Below are 18,131 nucleotides of genomic sequence, written 5' to 3' on the forward strand. Positions count from 1 at the left end.
AAAATAGATACTAATAGTCAAGCCTTCACCTAAGAAAAGAGTAATCTAGGTCAAGATAAAGTAATAAATAAAAGGAAGTCCTGGAGTTTATCTGAATAATGATGAAGTTTACTTTGTAAGACCAATTGAAATAACTCTATTATGTGATTGGCATGAGATAACAAAAGGATACTTCACTTGTTCTCCCAGGCTTTGAAAAGCTGACATGTGTCATGATATCATGAAAGTAACAAATCATTCCTTTTTGTGAAGCAATATTCATGGAATTCTTCTGAAAATTGTCTGGCAAACTATAAGTGTCATATATAATTTCCTTACTATTATAATCCTTGAACCCAATTTGGTTCTAAACATCTGGAATAGGTTAGTGACATATGCTATCATAAGCATTTACTTTGACCCTCACTTAGAAAAATGAGTCTTTATGTCTAATTTAGACTATTTAGGTTACTACGTTGACCTGAATTTAAAGCATGTTGAGAATGAATATTCTCTCATCCTCTGCAATATTAAGCAATAAATTGCTTTTGGTGATATTGCATGTGCATCCATTCAAATAAACAGGGCAATTTATGCAAATATAACTGTTGTACAAAAATCTCATCCTCTGAGAAAATCGTGATACAGTCCTCTCTGAAAGTTCAACAAGGAGCAGCATTCTTGCATATTTAAATCTCCTGTGACTTTCCATGAGAGGAGAATTAGATGCTTCCTTTGAGAGTTTAGAGAAATTGTATGTAGGCCTCCATGTTCCAAACAAATTAGATGGCCCCTGAGGAAGGATGGCTTCTTTTCTCTGGCATCATTGTCTTGATTTGTCTATCCGAGTTTGATAAAGCAGAGCTCACCTGTGACTGTGTGCCGGGTGGGGACACTTCAAGCTACAGTTTTACAAGCAGCCATTGCTTCAGAACTTAATTGTAAAGTAAAATTTGGAACTTTTAGGAGAAGAATCACAATCTTCAAAGTCAAACTATTCAGAAAGAATGAAAGTAGCTCCTTTCATTGAGCTTATGTAATCGCTCTCTCTCTCTCTTTCTCTCTCTCTCTCTCTCTCTCTCTCTCACACACACACACACACACACACACACACAAACTTACACACCACATACATAGGACAATATGAATAGTTCACTTTCTTTCTTCTTATGCTTCTTATATGATGAAAGCTTATTAGTTAGAATAACAACTCAGATATTATACATATATTTATAATTATATGTATTAATATATAAATAACCTTGTAGTTATAATAAAAGGTAATGTAATTTATCACTCAAGTTATTTTCGAACTCAAACACTAACTCTACTGATTTATAGGGAACTGGTGTTAAGTGCTTCTCTGTACATGATCTTATTTATTTTACTGGATGAAGTAGGCATCATTATTCTCATTCTCTATGTGAGGAATCAGGCTTGAAAAGTTAAATAGTATGCCACAAGTTTTACAGCACAGAAGTGATGGAGCCCATTACTCAAATTCAGGCCTTTCTTGACACCATAGGACTTGTTTATCTCTCCATGTATATTTAAATCTTCCATGACTACACATGAGACAAGAATCATTAAGGTTTTCTGAGACAGATTAAAGAAACTGTATGCAGGACTCCATATTCCAAACAAATTAGATGGCCCCGTGTTGACGGATGATTTTTTTTCCCCTGACATCACTGTCTTGAATTGTTCTACCAGAATTTGATAAAAGAGAGACACAGTGCTTGCTTATCTCTATGACACACTGACTCTCCTACATATACACATGGGATCATATCTTTCTTGAGGGTCAGATTCCATAGACAACAGGCAAAGGGAAAAATGTAAACATTTGAAATTTCCTTGAAGATTCTCTAAAATTCCCAGAAATTACAGTGGAGTAAATTTTTATTTTCTTTCTTTTTTGTTGTTGTTTTACTCTGAAGTAGACTATATTGCTGTTTCTTTGACTGAACATCAGAGGAAGTAGTTGGATCTTTCAAAGGTCATAGAATATGAGCATGTATCTCTATAGACTGGAATCACCTTTGCGGTAGCAAGTCACTCACATTATGAGAGGCCCACAAAAGCAAAACTGACCAACGAAACAATGGATCATGTTTCCCACCTCAGGTTTTGTCTATGTAACACACACACTGAGTGAGTAACTTACCACACACCATTTAAATTGTAATTTTCACATCTTTTCTGTATGTATGTCCTCTTTTTCTCTTGGGGAGGGTGGGGGACACAAGGGTGTTTGCTAAGCACATAAGTGAATTCATTTAAACAAACTGCACATATGATATGGTTCCAATGAAATGTATTGTAAATACACACCAAGTATCCTAATACTTAGAGGAGAAGAGGAAGTGATCTGCCTGACATTCCCTGGGCCCACCCTGCCCCCTGCATTCCTGAAGATGGCCTTCTAGTTACTCTCACCCTCTAGTTACTCTCACTCTCCTACTAAAGGCTTATTTCCACAATGGCTGCCAATGATACAAGACTTATTTTTGAGCTGCATCATCTCAATGTAAGATTAACTCCTATGAGCTGGGGAGTTCAGCCCATGTTACAAAGGCTTTGTCCTTTTTGGCAGAGTCATTACATAATGGACTCTGATTTTTATATCTTGAGTTTTTACCAAGTGACACCAAGAAAAAACAACCATATAAAATGCACCACTAACCTATCTGTATACAGGTCTATCTCAGTCTGTTATAAAAGACTAACAACTGATCAAGAGTAAACAATTGTCTTGATCCTGTGCTTTACTGAAAAATTAACATAATTTCCATCTTGTGAGCACTGTCAATTTTATTAAAAATGTGTAGTGCTCTTTGCTTTGTCCAGTACGAAGTTCAGCATTATATGGGAGAGCCATTTGCATCAACAGAGCAAGAAGGTATCGGAACTTTACTTCTGAGCTCTAGATGATTATTTTCTCTTCATCATGTCTTATCTGTTGGCTTTTATGTTCATGTTTATGTTCACATTTCTAAGTCAACCTCTAGCCTTATTTTGGCCAAAGCAGGACTCAAGGAACCAAGAAAAAAATAAAAGAATTGGTTATCAAAAATGATTAGGCATCTTTTTAGGGCTTCATTAAGGCAATTATTAGAGTGGTACAAATCTCAGCATAACACTAAACCAGAGTTAAGATATCTTTTCTAATCAGAAAGTTTCTAACTGAATAAAAGTATTTCCCTTATAAACATAGCAGTTGGGACTACCATAGTAAATGAGACAGACAAGGTCTCTTCTAGAGGCTAGCGGACAAGAAAACAGTAACAGCAAGTTAGACCAACATGGGACAAGTGCTGGGGGAAGACACTGGAAACACAAGGCCATGCCAGTGGAACCAATGAATTGGCATGTGTTTGTTTATTTGAACTTAGAAATGACTTTCAGGATGAGGCTTATTCATAATTCGGAGCCACCCAGTCAAAGATGTTAAGAGTGAGAGTATTTCAGTGAGAAGGAAGAACCTGAGAATGGCCCAGCTCCCCAGTGAATGTTTGCAATTCGAGCTAATGATGAGGCACTGAGTTAAAATCGTGGGATTTACAAGCAAGTCCTGACTCCCTTCTTTCAGTAGCCATACCCTAAATCATTGTAAGGGTAAGTATATCTTCAGTCTGACAGTCCAACATCACAGCCAGGACTTCAGAATTTGTGACGTATTTTCCTCATTAAAAGGACCTCTGTTTCTATTGCCTTGCTTGTCTGTCTTTACTGTTAGTTAACTATTCTGATCAGTAACAACTGGGAGTAGATAAAATTTTTACAAATTAAACTGAAAACCTGACTTTAGCATAAGACCTGTACAGGAATATCAGTCGCGTGCGCACGCGTGCACGCGCGCACACACACACACACACACACACACACACACACACACACACACATATATTGTATCCAATATTACCAATTGGGGAAGCTTAGATATTTATTATCAGGATTCCTAAGTGTGACAATTTTGTCTAATTTTTCAAATCTGCCCAATGGAAAAACCCTGGCCAAATACTTAAGCCCATTACTCCCAATTTGAGCTAAATAAACACAAAAAATCTTCTCCAACTGCTACTTAATAGAGCTGTCTTTCTCAAAATTATCTAATACTTCAAAGGCTATTTATCTAAATAATTTATTTGATTTTGTTTTGACCAAGTCAGCCAGAGCCATCCCTGTTATTCATCTCCAAAGAAAAGTGCCACTGTGACTCGCTTCTCATAATTCTAAACAATTCTCCCATTATTGGAGAGGAACAGGGGAAGAAAATATGCATTGAGAAGTACATTTAGCCACATTTTCTCTGGTTCTCAGCTATAAGCAGTAATCCACACTATTATCCATTACACAGAAGTAAGATATTGATTTTGGAAATATTTTCTTCTCAGCATCACTTCCACTAAGACTTTAAGTGACTTAAGTTTCACACTTTTGAAAAATATTCCCTTCAAACACAACAAAGACTTTGCAGATCTGCTTCACAGGCAGTGGGGAATGTGAGAGTAGGTACATGATGATTATCTATAGTGTTTGTTTAATAAAGTCCGAAAAGAACCCTGTAAGCCACAGACATGGGAAGAGGGTCATCTTAATCATTGCAATCTCTTCCTACCTGCCTCTTTGGAAATCTGCGTGAAGGATTCCACACCTTTCTCTCCGTAACTTCCTTCAGATGCGAGAGTAGACACGTAATTCCAGCCGAGGGCCTTCACAATGTCTACCATGGCCTGGGCTTGGAAGGAATCAGGTGGGACCACGCGGGAGAAGAAGTCATAGCGCCGGTCGTCACTTAACTCAGGTGCCGTTGATGCATAACTAATCTGGGGGATCTGAAAAGACAAGAAAGCACCGCATGAGAGCAAACCACGAGGATGTGAGAAGCTCATTTATACTGACAACAATTTTCCCAAAAAACTGAACTTGAGTTCCTAAGTGGATGCGTGCGTTGCCAACCCTGACTCAAAGTCCAAACCCAGTGAGAAAGTCACCTGGTGGGTCTTTACCTTCGTAATTCCTCTATTAGAGAGATAGGGATGTGGAAGGAAATAAAATGGGATTTGCTGTTGACAACATGTGATTTCAAAGCTTGATGTGTGTTGTTTCACTAGTGTTTACTTTTGTGAAGCTATTTCACCTCAATGACTTAGTTGTATCATTAGTATAAGATGGTTTTGAGGGGCAAGAATATAAATGTGCATTGCTTAGATGCTTGTGACAGGGTGGGCACGTAATATATGGGGGTGACAATAATCAAAACGGAGAACAGCATGGGTTTCCTTACTATAAGTTCACCCATTCCCCACAAGTGGATTTTCAAGTTCTCTGTAACATTTTATCACAAACATCCCCCTCAACATTATAAGAACATATGTTTACATATCTCTATCATTATTGCTTTAGAAATAATATTTTATTCAACTCATTATTATGTGCCACACATGTTCTAAAGTTTTATATGCACTACCTTACCTAACCATTAGTCAATATTCTTTACTACACTATATGTATTATACTACACTCTGCTATTATTAACTCATTTTACCAAAGAGGAAATGAGACTTGAAAATAGAATATGACCTTGTCTCAGGTCATAATGTTGTAGGTCAGAGAGCAGTCCTCAAATTTGAAACTGCCCAATGTAAATTTCTGAACTCTTAACTATGATACTTAGTTGAATTATTACTAAAATCTTTCCTAATAATAGAGAAACGTGTAAATTGACCATACCACCGCTGTGCTCACGGCCAATCAGAGTATGCAAATTAACCCAACAAAGATGGCAGTTAATTTGCATACATACCTGGGTCCGGGGAACCTCCTTGGCACTCAGGTCATTCTCAGCCAGCCATTGGAGGGGCGGGGCGGGGGAGGCCCTACCCAAGCCTAAAGCCCCCCCCGTGGCACCTCCGATCGCAGGCTCAGACCCTTCCCAAGCCTAAAGCCTCTGCCCCAGGCTTTAAGCTTGGGAAGGGGTTCCCCCCATGGCACCTCCGATCACAGGCTCGGCCTCTTCCCAAGCCTAAAGCCTGGGGCGGAGTGGTCACAATCCGGGACTACTAGCTCCTAACTGCTCGCCTGTCTGCCTGATCACCTCTAACCACTCTGCCTGCCTGCCTGATCGCCCCTAACCACTTGCCTGCCTGCCTCATTGCCCCTAACCACCTCTGCCTGCCTGCCTGATCGCCCCTAACTGCTCGCCTGCCTTCCTGATCACCCCTAACTGCCTCTGCCTCAGCCCCCGCAGCTGCGGCTTCGTCCAGACAGATCTCCGGAATGAAGTCCGGAAGGTCGTCCTGCTGTCCGGTCTAATTAGCATATTATGCTTTTATTATTATAGATATTCATAGACTGAGTTCCCTATGTTTCATTTTAGTTCTGAGGTTATAAATTTTAGAAAAAAGAAAATACCAACTGAATAAAGGCTTTGGGCAGAAAAATAAAAGGAAGGAGGGGGAAGGGAGAGAGAGATGGAGAGAGACCTTTTCTTACAAGAAATAAAAAGGAAAGAAGCCAAGCATATCAACACATTTACATCAATTTCAACTTGTGGAAATGGAAAAGCTTCATGCAATTGCACAGCTGTCTTTCCTGCCAAAATCCCTTTCTACGTTTGAAGGAGTGATAATAAAGATACACCCAGCCCTCTGCTCAAATCTGCATTTATGTAGCTGCTGCAAAATATCAGAATTGTGAAGTGCCCCAATGCAAATGCATTTTCAAAACTGTGCCCCAAATTTCAGTAATGAAAACCCTGGGGAAGCAGCTTTCTTTCCTCAGTACCATGCACCCTTTGAAAACGGGCCCTATCTGTGGTCCATCCCTTCCACTACCAGCAAGAAATATCTCCTGGCTTAAGGCTCATATGTCCCTTTAGGGTCATATACACACCCTATAGCCAATGAGACTTAAGTGATGCTAGACTAAGGAATGGAAGACTGAATGGATTTCATTTCTAAAATAAAAAATGTGTATAGAGGCTATAAGAATATCCTTCCTAGAATTAGGCATGAAGGACTGGAAGAATGTGTGTAACCTTACATATGTTGCTGTGTACTTATTTAGCTATGATGCTGCATATTTAGTTACTTGGTTTCAAACTAATGTTTAAGCCTACGAAGTAATTATTTTGAAGTGTGTGTTGTAACTAGTATCTACAACTGACCAAATTATTATTAGTCATCCTTAATGATTAACTTCCACACTCTCCTTGATCTCTGACTATACTTCCTTTTTCTTGCCAGTCTCCTATCGAAATGCAGAATTGATCTTTTGATGAAGATAATTTAGTATAATAACACTTCAACTATAGAAAAATAAATGTTCCATATCTCTTTGAATCTTCCTTTCTCCAATTTAAAAAATTAAAACAGCTTTAATCTTTATAAGACTAAATTTTCATCTTATTTTATTATTCTTTACTCTTACATCATTAACTTTTGCCTATCACACAAAAATGGTGCTATTGATGAGTATCAAATAGAATTGAAAACATCTATAAGCCATCATATTTGTTTACAGTTTATACTTTTATTTAGAAAAATAATAATACTCATTATTTTTTAAACATTAGAGAAACAAAACAAGAAAATAACTTTAATGCCTTTATCCCTATTAACATTTGCTATACATCTTTATCATTTTTGTGTGCATGAGGGTATGCACATAAATATTACTAAGTATAAAAACATGAGTCTTGCCCTGCCAGCATGATTCAGTGATTGAGCATCTACTTATGAACCAGGAGGTCATGGTTTCATTCCTAGTCAGGCACATGCCTGGGTTGTGGGCTTGATCCCCAGGATGGGGTGTATGGGAGGCAGCCGATCAATTATTTTCTCTCATCTTTGATGTTTCTATCTCTCTCTCCCTTTCCCTTCACCTCTGAAATCAATAAAAATATACATTTTTTAAAAAAATATGAATCTTAATCTCTTCTTCCCTTCCCCAGTTTCATTTCTCTTTCTCTCTCTTCCTGGTTGCATAATATTCTACTAAGCTAAGCCTAAGATAAACCTAACCTTCATTGTTAAATGTTTAAACATATTTCAAGTTTACATTACTTTAAAGTTAAAAAAAATATTCTGACAGTTGATTCAAGTCCTTGTGGACATAAATGACTATTTTCTTAGATTACTGGTGAAGACTCTCCCTCACCAAAGTGACAGAAATAAATCAGGTTGACATTTAATATTTCCCTATATGAAAATTACTTGAGGTTGTACTACAAGGTAAATCAAACATCTATATTTTTTCTTCCACGTGGTTAACTACTTGCCCAGCACCATATATTAAATGCTCATTATTTACTGAAAGGAAAGGCCACCTTTTGTTACATGTGAAGACCTTTAACGATCCTTGAGTCTTTGGGGTGTATTCTCTACTATTTCACTTGTCTGCTGTCCAAGTATTGGTCCAGTGTTTTACTATTTTCATTTTTATAGACTTAGAATTTTTAGGGTTATATTAATTAGAACACCTTCACTCTTCATAACTATTCTTTCAAAAAGGATTCTGGGTAATCATACATGTTTAACTTTTCAGCTGAACTTTAGTACAAATGTTTCAATTTAGCATAATAATGTTCCATTAAGATTATGATGAGAATTGCATTATATATGTTTATAAATTAATTTGGGAAGAATTGATACATTTATAATGTTTTATTTCCCCCTATGGGAAAATATTTATTTTCACCCATTCCATTATTCATTATTTTCTCTTAGTAAAATGTTATCATTGTCTCCATGTGGGTGACTTTATTTCTAGATAATTATTATTTTTATTACATTACAAATGATATCAAATTTTCATTTTATTTCTATGTGGTGCTGGTATATAGGAATCTATTAATATTGTATATTTAGTTTATGACTTACACCCTTGTTAAAATTCATATTAGTTCTAATAGCTTTCAGTTTATTTTCTTGGGATTTACTGTATAGGTAAGCAAGCCACATTATAAGACTCAATTTAGTTCTCTTTTCTAACTACATTAGCTAGAATTTACAGGAAAATAAGAATGATAGTAATGGAAATAGTTTGTTTTTTTTTCTATTTCTCTACAATAAGCATTTAAAATCAACTAACATTTATTCTAATTTCTTATCTTAAAATGCATAGTCAAATTAAGATGCGTATCTTCAAATAGTTGAAAAAGTACCATCCTTCAAAGATTATCTTTTGCAAACAAAAATCTCAGTTTTTCCAATTATTTCTCCTAAGACATGAATCAGGTGATGCTGATGGCAAGCATCAAGTGTTTGAAACATAGTCGTTCTCACATCTTGGTCATCATTTAAAAGTTATGGAGCAGTCAATGATCCTCTTTTTAAACATTGAGAAACATATGGAACAAAAACAGCAAAACCATCATTCTTCAAGTCATCGGATGCAACATGTGCCAATCCTATATTTTACTCTTAGAATAAGGGGGAGGGGAGGAGCCCAATTCACACTGTTTCTAATTAACCTTTAAGATATTTATGTATGTTTAAGGCCCTAAGAATTCCTGTAAATCTAAGAGAAAGAAGACTAGAGGAAACCTGATTTCAAGAATAATTCAAATAGACACTCAAATAACTTAGATCCTCTACATCTTGTAGAAACTTTCAAGTCTCACCAATACAAGTGGTTGTGGGGACTGAATACTTCTGATGGACTAAAAAAATAATCACAAGTAAAACTGTATCTAATTAGTGGCACACACTAGTCACCAGCAGGAGCTCAAGGCCCTCTCCTGACCTCGCCCAAGTTAGCCCTGGAAAGCATGAGTTTATACCAAGGTCAGTTGACCAGTTCTTCTGGAACACTGCAGTTTTCTTTGGTAACAAGTGTCACAACTGTCATTAAACAATTATCTGTAAAATTATATGTTTATTATTCTTTCCTTTCTGGGAGACTACTTCCCCTGATGGAGAGCAATTACCTTATTCATCATTTTATCACCACTGGATAGCACTGTACCCAAAGCAGAACAGGAGCCTGATCAGTATGTGTTGAATGAACAAATGAGCCCGTAAATGAATGAATGGAATAACCCTGAGAAAACAGAATCCCTTAGATACATAGTGTGGCTTCCACAGCACTTGGAAGTAACCCCTGCCCTGGGCAGGCCTGAGGCAGGCAGCTTTAGGCAGGGTAGCAAACACTTTTTCTCGCCCCTTCTCTACCGTGGCATACTTTTCCCTGGGATTTCCTTCCTCATCACTGAAATGTAGGGCAAGTTGACATTGGATGAGGCTTCAAAAGTAAAGGGACCTGGGGAGTAATTTAGGCTTCTCACTGAGGCCTGAGACCTGGCACTCCGGGCAACGTATACCACAGCCCCCGGAGTTCAGTCTAAGGCTTCAAGACATCCTTGGATTTCTCATGTTAAGCAGGGTGATTCTGCCCTGCTGTCTCCATAGCTGTTCTCCCTTCTGGAACCAGGCCTGGCTATCAGATGCAAGATGGAATTAGTATCCTCAGTTCCAGGTAAATGACTTTATGTTAACATTGCCATTATCAAATCAAAATAGAAAGAAAAAAAAGGAAAGAGAATCTAAAGGAAATAATTCTTTAATTTCTAATATATACAAAATCAAATATTATCAGTATGTGATGGAATTTTCACTTCCCAAGTGTGGACAAGATCAAACGCTTCTAAATTTAATTTCATCTTATAATGACTATAGTCAAACACTAGGCCAAGGGATCTCAGGAGCTTGGAAACACGCCCCTCAAGTCATCATCTTTGTATCAAACAACTGAAGACCCGAGTCCAGATGTGGACTAGATTACAGTAATATTCATAAATATTTTAAAAATCCTAATTGTCTCCACTACTCCACACTAACTTGATTCTAATAAAAATAAATTTGTAAGTATTTATAAAAAGAAAAAAGTCAATTATTTAGGAAAAAAATGAAAGATGTGACATCGGTTTCATACATTTTGAGCTTCTTCCTCTTGACAGCACAAGGGCAGTACCTATGACAAGGTCAGTCACCTGGGAACTTCTAATTTCTGGAAAGGCAGAGGGGAGTTCTGGGTCCATGTTCGGGGGAATTTGCACGGCTAGGAAAGGCAACACAAAAAGTACTGACACTTGTTCCGGAGGGCAGTTCCCACAAAACTTGTAAAAGGCATTTTTTGGAAGTTATCATGTGCAATTAAGATAATGCTCCGGTGTACCTGTGGAGATATTAATGAACTCCCGTGGGGCATTATTAAGTTCACAGTTAGCAGTAATTTCACTTTTAGTTCTTATTAAGCTTTATTGATATGGATCCCTAAAACGGGGAAATGGTTGAATAACCCTTTCAGGATCATTCTTTGGAGCATCATTCTCTCCGACTGTTACTTACCTGTTTCCTAGATTAACATCTCTGCTCATATTAGGATGGCTGGACTTCAACTCTAATTTTCAGTAGTATTTGTTTATTTCAAAGTACTGAGTAATGATTTTCAATTAGGATAAAATCTAGAGTTTCACTCAACTTTAAATTACTCATGACAGAGATTACCATCAAATATTGCGACTCTTTTTCCTTTGCCTTTGCATTTGTGTGTGTAGTAAAAGCTCAGAGGCCTCTGTAGATTGGAGAAATACCTTCATCCATATCTCTAAAGCATGCGGCGACAAAAGTACAATAGAGGCCTTGCCCTCCCAAAACGAGGCCACAGAAATCATTAGCATATCCTTTTCTAGAGGAGCAGAAAGATGAAAAGCAGGAAAATTATTTGGATGACCTTTCAGGGTCCTTGATAATCCTACGTGTCTGTGAATTATCTCTGGCCAGTATCCCTAAAAACCACCACATCTTAAGAAACAAAAAGTAATCAAAGTAAGTGGCTTTTTAAAATATTTCTCATATTTGTTAAATATGATCCTAAATCTCTCTCAGGCCCCCAGGGCCAGAGTGTATGCCTGGAGGTTTCCTTTACCAAACATTAACGCATGACTTCTGAGATATCCCACTAGCAATAAAAATGCCAAATCCCTGTAACGCCGAGTTTCTCGGCCTTAGGACCACTGACATGTGAAGTCAGCTAGTCCTGTGTTGTGGCAGGATGCTTAGCAGCATCCCTGACTTCTGGCACCAGATGCCAGCAGCAAGTCCTGCAGCTGTCACAGTCAACTTGACTGCACACAATGGCGGGGGTGGGGTGGGGATGTAAAACCACCAGGTTGAGAATCACTGGGCTAGAGGTGTCTGTCAAAGTACAATTGCATTCAAAACACCGTGGTCACGTCACAAAGTGTCAATGAAAGGAGATGTTTTCAATGTCTTGTACCTCTCTATACAGTCCATGGCTTCCATATTTTCTCCATACTTTCCATGTTTTCCTGTCCACTTGCCCATCTTTCCCAGTTATCAAAGCTCCATGTGTTTCCCAGGCACCTTCCCTCAGCTGGGCTCTCAGCAGAGGGCACAGCGACAAAGCTGCCAAGATGCTCACCCCTTTACAAGGACACAGGCAGGAGCTTCTTCAGGTGAAGAAAGACTTTTCCCAGGAGAAACTGACATTAAACCCAAACTTGTTTTCTCTCTGAGAACTGCTGCCACCTTTTTAAGGATGCTGTGGTCCCCAAATCTTGATTATTCAGGATGGTTGAAAACGGGGAGTTGTAGTTCACTGAATATCCTGGTACCCTATGTGCTATGCCCTCTGTGAATTCCACTTTTCCAAGAGCGAGAGCACAATACAGTGCACTTAACCCTTTGCACTCGCTTGCTTTTTTCTCGAGCTGCTACCGATGCTAACCGTGTCGAGTCACACTCGACATCCGAGTGCAAAAGGACAGGGTTTCTACTGAGCGTGATGTGATCTCCGCCTAAGGATTCAGAAGCCACTTTCCGGGCTGGTGGGGCTGCAGCACATTCCTTCTCCCTGGATGAGGCTGCAGACAGAGATGTTCCGAAGGTGAGGTAGAATCTGCACTGGCCCTTTGAGTCCGTGAAAGAGGCTTACTTGACAAAAAAGTCTTTACTTAGCCTTCACCCTTAGCAAGAGGCGGGAAAGCAATGCTGTTTACTTTAGCTTTTGTATGGCTCACATTTTGAGTACACAAGCAGTTTGTGACTATTTGTTAAAACGAAAGAGATGATTCATAACATTTCTGCATGATAAATAATGTTCTACCATTTAATTCAGATAATACAATATTACTCGAGTAGTGTATCACCCATTTTTAATCTATACAATTTAATACAATAAATGCAATAATTAATGAGAAACCACCTTCAGATGATAGGATAATCTAATACATACACACACACACACATTCACAGATACTATGAAGAAAACAAATCAGTTTAAAAAGAGAATGACTTAGATGGTACTGTAGATAAGGTACCAAGTAAAATACACACGCAAAACATTGAATCTATTCCAAAATATATCTGTAATTTATCAGACCACCCTTAATTCTGTAGGACAAACTTATTTGCTTCTCCATGGCCGTCTCTTGCTTTGTATAGGTCTGAAATACCTACTTCATACCTTTGCTTATTTAAATTCCAGGAGTATTTCTTAAATATCCAGATTGATTATATGAAAACGTCTTTGGGGTATTTGCCCTGATTCCAAGCAAAAGGTCCTCTCTCCCTGCTATGCATCATTCTTTGCTGTTTGTTACTCGGCTTTCATCTCATTCTTCTATCACCAGACTCCTTGAGGGAAGAAATTGTGTCTAAATTTTCTTTCATGTATCCCATCATTGTAAGACTATACAAATGTTAGAGTTTTATTGACATTTGAAAATCATGAGCAAGGATACTTTTAGCTGTAGGTAACATATTACTCAATTAATAGTGATTTAGATAACAAAATCACTAAATAAATCTGGATATAGCTGGTTTCCAGGTTGGTTTGGAGACTTGACAATGCCAAGGCATTGTGTTTGTTTCTCTGGAGTTCTCTGAGCTCTTGTCTCTGACTCAGAGGTGGTTCCCAGAGCTCTCATCATGCCTCACCTGGCATCACTAACAAGGAAAGGCGGGGTAGGGGGCTCTATAAACAAAGGCTTTCTCTTCTCATCTAGTTGGCTTTTAATCTAGAAGGAACTTGGTTTTTCTAAAATGTTCTACTTCTCATCATATTTCTCTGACATCTCATTGGCTGGAATTGTGTCACATGATCTTCCCTTCTCCAAACACTGGCAAAAATAAACAGGACTGCCATGATTAGCTTATGATCCAACCTCTGAGGATAGATGCCCAGATGCCAGAAAGAAAAAAAAAAAAAACACCTAGGTTCTCTGGGAGGGACCAAGGCAGGTAAGCAAATGATCATTTGGCAGACAGGTAACTAGGTCTGTGCCGCGGCAACTATGTAGTCGCCATTGTGAAGTAATATGAGTTTAACCTGCTTGTAGGCATCTAAGAACTATTTAAAGAATGCATAAATAACTCCATGAGTGCACCCTGTGTTGTCACTAACCAAATTGGGGGGGGGGGGGGGAAACCTATGTGGCTTTTACAAAGTATATTTGGTTATAACCCTCCCCCTTCCAAATCTTTATTGTAGTCTTGTATAATTATCATTCCCCAGAAACCACTGGGTGGGGGAAACTGTACTAAACAAGCTACTGAAAGGTCACTGAGGAGAAAAATAACATAAAACTGGAAGTTTGGAGAAGATATGACCAAAGGTTGTTTAAGCTACTTAGAAGATAGGAGGCAGATATCCCTTAGTAAAGAACCAAAGGAAAGCCTTTCTTGGGGTGGAGAGAGGTGGAAGCAAATGCACAGAGTAACTAAGACGTGGGGTTTTGTTGAAGAAAGTAGAGAGACTTATATGGCTTGAGGATAGAACCCATAATTCCACGTGATTTACACCTAGAGAAAAGGATAGGGGAAGATGATAAAATAATACCTCTCTAAATTAATTTTGTTTCTTCTGATAGTATAATAACTACTCATACAGGATAATGAGTCACACACAATCTTTCTAACACCCAGCACTGCACTCTTGGAAGAATCGTTAGGTGATCCACAAACAGAATCCCTAAGAGTCACTAAGTCCCAAATACCTCCTGAGTAATAACAAATGAAGAGGCTGCTTCACTCTGCTACCAGCACCACTCCACAGCGATTCAATTAGATAAAGTGCCATTGATTCCGCAACAAGGTCTCTGCCACAAAAGCTTTCCACGGATTCCTCTTGTACCTGAAGCACCTAGTCCCTGCTGTTCCGGGATGTAAGGGATTGCTCTCTTTGTTACTAAGGGCCCCCCTGCCTGCAGAGCACAGACACTGCGGGGAGATGCTATGCTGAGCATTTATCTGGTTTTCTCTCTCAGTCTTCCCTCCTAGTTCCTGGATGAGAGTAGAACAGGAAAGAGAAAACAAATGGCAGAGCTTTGGGGAAGGGTCAAGTCTTAGCCAGAGGTTTAAACGTTAGTGAAGTTCATCCAGGATTAACAGATCTTGATATAATTGTGAAATATTTAAATTTACATGAAACAGAACTGGAGACTATGAGCCAGTAGAGTGCAAATTGGCTTCTGCCAATTTTTTAGAAAGAAACCTTTTTTACCCATGTCTATTGCAGCTAGAGCTTTTGGGACCTAGAATCTAGAGACTGTTCCTGGGTAAAATACGTGTGTGAAAAAATACCTCCTGTAAAATCGCCCAGGTGTTTTTCAGGCTGAAGTAGCCTGGGGGGTTATCTTCACCGCACACGGTTGAAAATAACGATTTGTTCTGCAATTTCCCATTTTTAATATTCCTTCCCAACATCCTGCAAATTCCGCTATCACATTCTCTGACACCATATCATCTTCCAATTACCACAACTGAGTCGTTTTTTACTTGTAATTGCATTTTTGGTTGACTACTTCCTGTGAAGATTGAGGGGGAGAGAGAATGTCATCAATGGCCGCACCGCAAGCTGTGTTCTAACGAGATTGATTCAGGAAAGACGTGGCTACGCAGCTGCTAATCCCTTCATAACGCATGGATTTCTATTCGAGGCGAGTCTTGGCTGGACTTGGGCATTTGTCCCTTTTTATGATCTTATCCTTCAGATGCCAGGTTGCAAGGACAAGGTATCTCGAATGGTCAAGGATGGATGTTAGTGCTGATGGAGTCAGATCTCTACTTTTACAGAGAAAACAATGCTCAGAAAGGGAAGTTAATTTACCCAAAGGTGCGTTGCCATAATATTACTGAGAAACAACCAGAATCATGTCTTTTGACGAGGTCCTACAGCGAAGTTTCCCGAAATCCATGTTGTTCTAAGTGTTCAGTTCCTCTGTGTATTATATTTCAAAATTAGCCTCATTTTTATTTTTAAGCAATAGCAATTATAAAGTGGCTAGGTTGCAAAAATAGAAAACTAAAAAAAAAATAGTTGCTCAAAAATGGGTTTATCACTCTGTCACATAAAATAGGTAGCTAGTTATACAGTCCAGAGTTGGCACAGCAGTACCATGGTCACCCGGGACCCAGGCTCTTGGCATTTCTCTGCTCTACCATCCTAGCATGTCAATTCCATCCTCAATGTCACTTAGGGTCCCAGATGCTGCCAGAATGCCAACAATTATGGACTCATTCCAGGTAGCACGTTGGGAGACGTGGAAAAGAGGCAGGGGCACATTTTCCAGTTGGTTGAAATCCTTCCAAGGCACCTTCTCTGCTTTGCACACAACACGGCCACCTATATCTCATTATCCCAAACAGTCTCATGGTCACATCTAGCTGCAAAAATATTTTTATATGTTTTATTGATTTTAGAGAGAGAAGATGGGAGAAGGGGAGATAGAAACACCCAATGAGAAAGAAATATCAATTGGATGCCTTCTACATGCCTCCTATTGGGGATCGAGCCCCCAACCTGGGCATGTGCCCTGATGGGGAACTGAACCTGTGACCTCTTGGTTCAGGGGTTGATGCTCAACCACTGAGCAAAACCAGCCAGGCCAGAAAATAGTTTTGAAAAATGTATTCTTTTAGCCATGTACATTGTTGCCCTCCCCTCTCCCCCAATAAAACTTAGGTCTGCTACTAAGAAGAGAAAGAAATAGAAACAGAGTGGCCATCACCTGCTATAATCTTGAAGGATAGATGAGATTGGCCATGTACATCTCTAGGCCAGGGAATGGGTAAGTAGATACAGTCGAAATTTTAGATATGATTTAATCAATCTTTAAAACCATTGCTATCAGGGCAAAGAAGACATAGTCAGTGGTCAATAATCCCCTAATAGAATATGAAGCATATGTCGACCATAAATAATAAATGAAGTTGGGAGTACACTTTCATTAGGATTACCCTATAATCATTCCCAAACAGTACTCCTATTTACATGAAAATATTCCAGGCACTAAATTGTTGTGCTTCCAATAGTATGGGCTTCATAACTCCCCATTTCTTCTGCTATGAACATCCATAAAAGTTCACCCAAGAATTCCTCCCATACAAGACTCTTTTAAATGTTTTTAATGTGGGTAAGTTTCATATTCATTTTGTTAAATGTCTCCCAATTTTAGTTTACAGGCAACTTTTTTATAGTTTACTCAAGTTCCTGGGTTCTTTTCAGCCACAATGTTCCTCCATGGATTGGAAGGATAGCTCCCTTAACCTACTCCAGCTTGAGCAATTAAAAAGTTACAATTCTTGTCCAGCTAGTGTGGCTCAGTGGTTGAGCGTCGACCTATGAACCAGGAGGTATGGTTCAATTCCCTGTCAGGGCACATGCTTGGCACAATCCCAAGTGTGGGGCATGTAGGAGGCAGCCGATCAATGATTCTCTCTCATCATTGGTATTTCTATTTCTCTCTCTCTCTTCCTCTCTGAAATCAATAAATATATATATATATATATATATATATATTTTTAAAAAGAAGTTACAATTCTTGATTTCACTGCTACCAAGGGCAGGAAAACTCCTGTATCTGTAAACTATCATCCCAAAGAAAGAACCCGGGGCATTCAAATGCCATGATGATCAGCCCATGCACCTTGAAGCAATGTGCTGTGGGGGTTAGGTGTCTGGCTTCCAGCAGTCAGACGTTAGTCCTGTTTATATTCATGCACAGAAAGTAAAATAGAATGAAAATACAATTTCCCAGTTAAAATGTCAAACAAAGCGATGGAGATGCATTTTGTTTCTTACAGTGAATGAATACATTCTGAAAAATAAGTCGCAGTCTTGTT

At 38.7% G+C, this 18,131-nt stretch overlaps 1 protein-coding gene across 2 annotated transcripts in view; it reads right to left on the reverse strand.

Moving 5' to 3' along the window:
• Positions 1-18,131, reverse strand: part of GRM7 (glutamate metabotropic receptor 7) — a gene marked incomplete at both ends in the record, with an annotated part of 782,439 nt that overhangs the window by 530,264 nt on the left and 234,044 nt on the right. For both annotated transcript variants that reach the window (XM_079794370.1, XM_079794369.1), the window contains one exon: positions 4,601-4,817. In XM_079794370.1, coding sequence (XP_079650496.1) covers positions 4,601-4,817 — 217 coding nt within the window. The remainder of the gene's footprint in view (positions 1-4,600; positions 4,818-18,131) is intronic.

Source organism: Cnephaeus nilssonii, assembly GCF_951640355.1.
Source record: "Cnephaeus nilssonii genome assembly, chromosome: 17".
Taxonomy (NCBI): Eukaryota; Metazoa; Chordata; class Mammalia; order Chiroptera; family Vespertilionidae; genus Cnephaeus; species Cnephaeus nilssonii.